This window comes from Vicugna pacos, chromosome 7 (genome assembly GCF_048564905.1).
Source record: "Vicugna pacos chromosome 7, VicPac4, whole genome shotgun sequence".
Lineage (NCBI taxonomy): Eukaryota > Metazoa > Chordata > Mammalia > Artiodactyla > Camelidae > Vicugna > Vicugna pacos.
The window spans coordinates 10,011,172-10,014,604 of NC_132993.1; the positions used below are offsets into that span (position 1 = coordinate 10,011,172).

The following is a 3,433-nucleotide window of genomic DNA, read 5'->3' on the forward strand; positions in this document are numbered from 1 at the left end:
AACTGATTGGTGCAATTCATCTGTCTATTCATTCCACAAACCAGGTGCGCTTGATGAAGCCATGGATCATTCCTTTAAACACTGATACACTAATGAAATTTTAAAATGGGCAGATGAAGTCTAAATACTATGGTTACCTGGGAGAAGATGACCTAAAAAGAGTCCCTCTCATGAATCACTGACGTGTAAATCATCTAGTGTCGGCCTGTGTAAGGAAATCCATTAATCCTGTGAAGGAATTCTTCATTTGAAAGCCAGGATCTAACCATTAACAGTCTTTGGTGTGAGTGTGGCAGTCCCATGTTCACTTCTCTGATCTCCTTTTTGATTTTGATGATAGATAACAAGAAGTTCTTACTTTATCCCTTACCTCTGAATTTCTCTAAAACTTTATGGAGAGCAGCCATAACTTCCTTATTCCTCAAGCTGTAAATCAAGGGGTTCAACATAGGTGCCACCACAGCATAGACTAAAGCAACTGTCTTCTCCTCTTCCACTGAGGATGCTGACCGTGGCCTCAGGTAGGTGAAAATGGTAGCCCCAAAGCACATACAAACCACAGTAAGGTGGGAGGCGCATGTCCCAAAGGCTTTGCTACGTCCCTGAGAAGAACGAAGGTGCAGAACGGCAGCAACTATACGACCGTAGGAGAACAGAACAAGGGAAAAGGGAAGCATGATCAGCAGAAATCCTGAGATGGCCACCATGACCTTGTTGAAGGAGATGTCCACACAGGCTAGCCGTAGAACTGCTAAGATCTCACAGGCAAAGTGATTAATAACATTGTGACACAGCGGAAGCCGAAAGGTAATGATTGTTTGCATCAGCGAATTCACAAAACCAACCACCAAGCAGCCGGCAGCCAGCCCCAGGCACAGCCCTCCGTGCATGATGACTGTGTAGTGCAGCGGGTGGCACACGGCCACATAGCGGTCATAGGCCATGGCTCCCAGCAGGAAGAACTCAGATCCACCCAATGACAGGGATATGTAGAGCTGGAGCACACAACTCATGAATGGGATGGACTTCTGGACTGAAAGCAGGTGGGCCAACATTTGTGGGGCAAAACTGTTTGTATAACAAAGGTCCACCAAAGATAAAACACTAAGGAAGAAATACATGGGGGTATGAAGCCTGCTGTCCAGCCTGATCAGAAGAAGAATGAGGAAATTTCCTACAATAGTCACCAAGTACATGGCCAAGATCAAGACAAAGAGGAAGACCTGAGTCCCCCAGTCACTGGAAAGCCCTAGCAGAATGAACTCATTCACCCCTGTCTGTGTTTTATTTCCCTGGCCCATGAGTTTCTGAGGAACAAAGTAAAGATGTCAAAATAACAAATCATGGAAACTCGGGATTGGAAGGTGGTTTTTAGACCATGTGGAGAGCCTACCCACCTGACCTTAAAGTTCTCCTAGAATGTCTCAGCCAAATCATCATCCAAACGTTGCTTGAACATATCCATGGATGAAGGACACAGTGGGACCCAGCTGTGCAGCTGCAAATCAAGGAGAAAAGATGTTACCTTCTTGAAATTCAGTTTATTGGAATATAATTTCTTCTCCCACACATCTGCCTTTAGATGGAGGAAGGAAATCAATGAAGTATTTAGACTTAAAATCCTACTCAATTTAGTAATTATCGAGAAAATTCCTGTCTTTCTGGTTAGAAAGTTTTAAGCCCACATGAAAGACACATTTCTGAATTCTGCATGATGTTCAGTGTCATTTAACTTCTTTTTGTTTACTGTGTTTCTTCTCTAGCAATCTCAGACACAACTCTACTCACCTCTCCTCAGTGGAATGTATCCGTGAAATCCTGAATGTTTTAAGTAATATTTTCATACTTTTAATTGCTAAGTTACTTTGAATTTATTTTCTGTAATTTGCCCTTTTATTTTGAGTGTCAGGTGGAAGAACTCCGCTACACCTACCTCACACCAGTGGCCCAGCTGGTCAAGGTCAACCCAAGATGGCCAACTTGAAGAATCAGATGTTGAATAAAGAGAAGGTATACATAGCTGCTAAAATTTATCTCATGTCCCCCAAGGGGAATTTAATAAAGTGTTTAATGATGGTAGGTTATTACTTAACAACAATGTTTTCTCAAGGAAGGGACAACTCATTCAATTCCCAATAAAGCAGTGATCAGTCCTCACCAGTGAAGGTAGGAGGATAGAAAATCAGGTCTTAATTACAGAACATGACGACAGAGGCAGTCAGAGTTGTTCAGCCAAAACCAAAATCTCTTTTATGTTTGCTCACCTAAAGAAAGAAAAAGCAACCCATAATGAAAGCGTACAGACGGGAGCTTGAGGTCTCTGAAACAGCCCTGTGGTAGCATGAGAAGGCTCCACATGAGAGATGCTTATCCCAATGTCTTCTGCCCTATTCATGCTATAACTATAGATGGACAGCAGATTACAATTATATTCATTGAAAGTTTCCAGTTTCATCCAAAAAAACTTTTAGAAAGATTGTTAGAGATCACACCACTTATAACACAGATGGTTGGAGGACTTAAAATTATAGTTTATTATCATACGGTTGGTCATTAAATATTCTGGATTCAGTATTGTTTTGAGTAAGTTCAAAATGTTAAGAATTTACTAAAAGCAGAGCTTTTCAGAAATTGAATATCACACAGAAATTAGTAGAAATGATCAAAATGTCAGATACCACATTCAGGGCCTTGGACTGGAAGCTTTCGGTCACTTACACCAAAATCGACTGGAACAAGGTACTCAGCTGCACCATTGGCAAAGAAATGCACACTATTTAAAGATATGGGCAATATTCTTCACTATGAAAAGATTAAAAAATCAAAATCTTGATGACAAATAGGTAGTTTACAATCAAGAATGATGTTTTTTCTAGCATTTTCAAAATTAACAGCTTATACAGCCTCATGGCTACAAATGAATAGCCTAGTCTTCATTATTGTGTATTCTCTTCTTTGTAATTTTATTTTGCATTATATTTATTTGTACATCAATTTCTTTTTGTTCTGCTACATTTTACCTTAGAATAAAGAATACTGTCATTACACTGGTTGGAAATTTTCCTAGTCATGAAAGTCTTGATAAAAATGTGGGCTGTGGTAATGTCTACTCTGCTTTCCTATCCTTATGTGATTGTACTTCTGGCATTCTAGTGCTTTTCACAGATGTGCCAATAGCTAAAGAGAACACTACAAAATACAGCTAAATGTAAGGCCCATCCATCCTTCCCTATCCAACCACTTTCTTCCAATATATGAGTAGGTACACTTAGAGTTTTCAGAATATCTGGACGGAGGCAGTCGTCAGGTCTACTGGGACAGGCAAGGGAGTTTAATGGAAAATTCATTATAACTAGTTCATCTAGGGATGTCATTTTTACACCTAAATATTTTAACTATATTTTCTCCACATGGAAGTGTTTGTTTTTTTTTA

General features: G+C 39.9%; 1 protein-coding gene across 1 annotated transcript; it reads right to left on the reverse strand.

The window, feature by feature from the left end:
* Positions 1–359: 359 nt before the first annotated feature.
* LOC102529870 (olfactory receptor-like protein OLF3) lies at positions 360–1,301 on the reverse strand. Its single transcript, XM_006210098.3, has one exon. It carries the CDS (start codon positions 1,299–1,301, stop codon positions 360–362), a length of 942 nt encoding a protein of 313 aa, XP_006210160.2.
* Between the last annotated feature and the right edge of the window lie 2,132 nt (positions 1,302–3,433).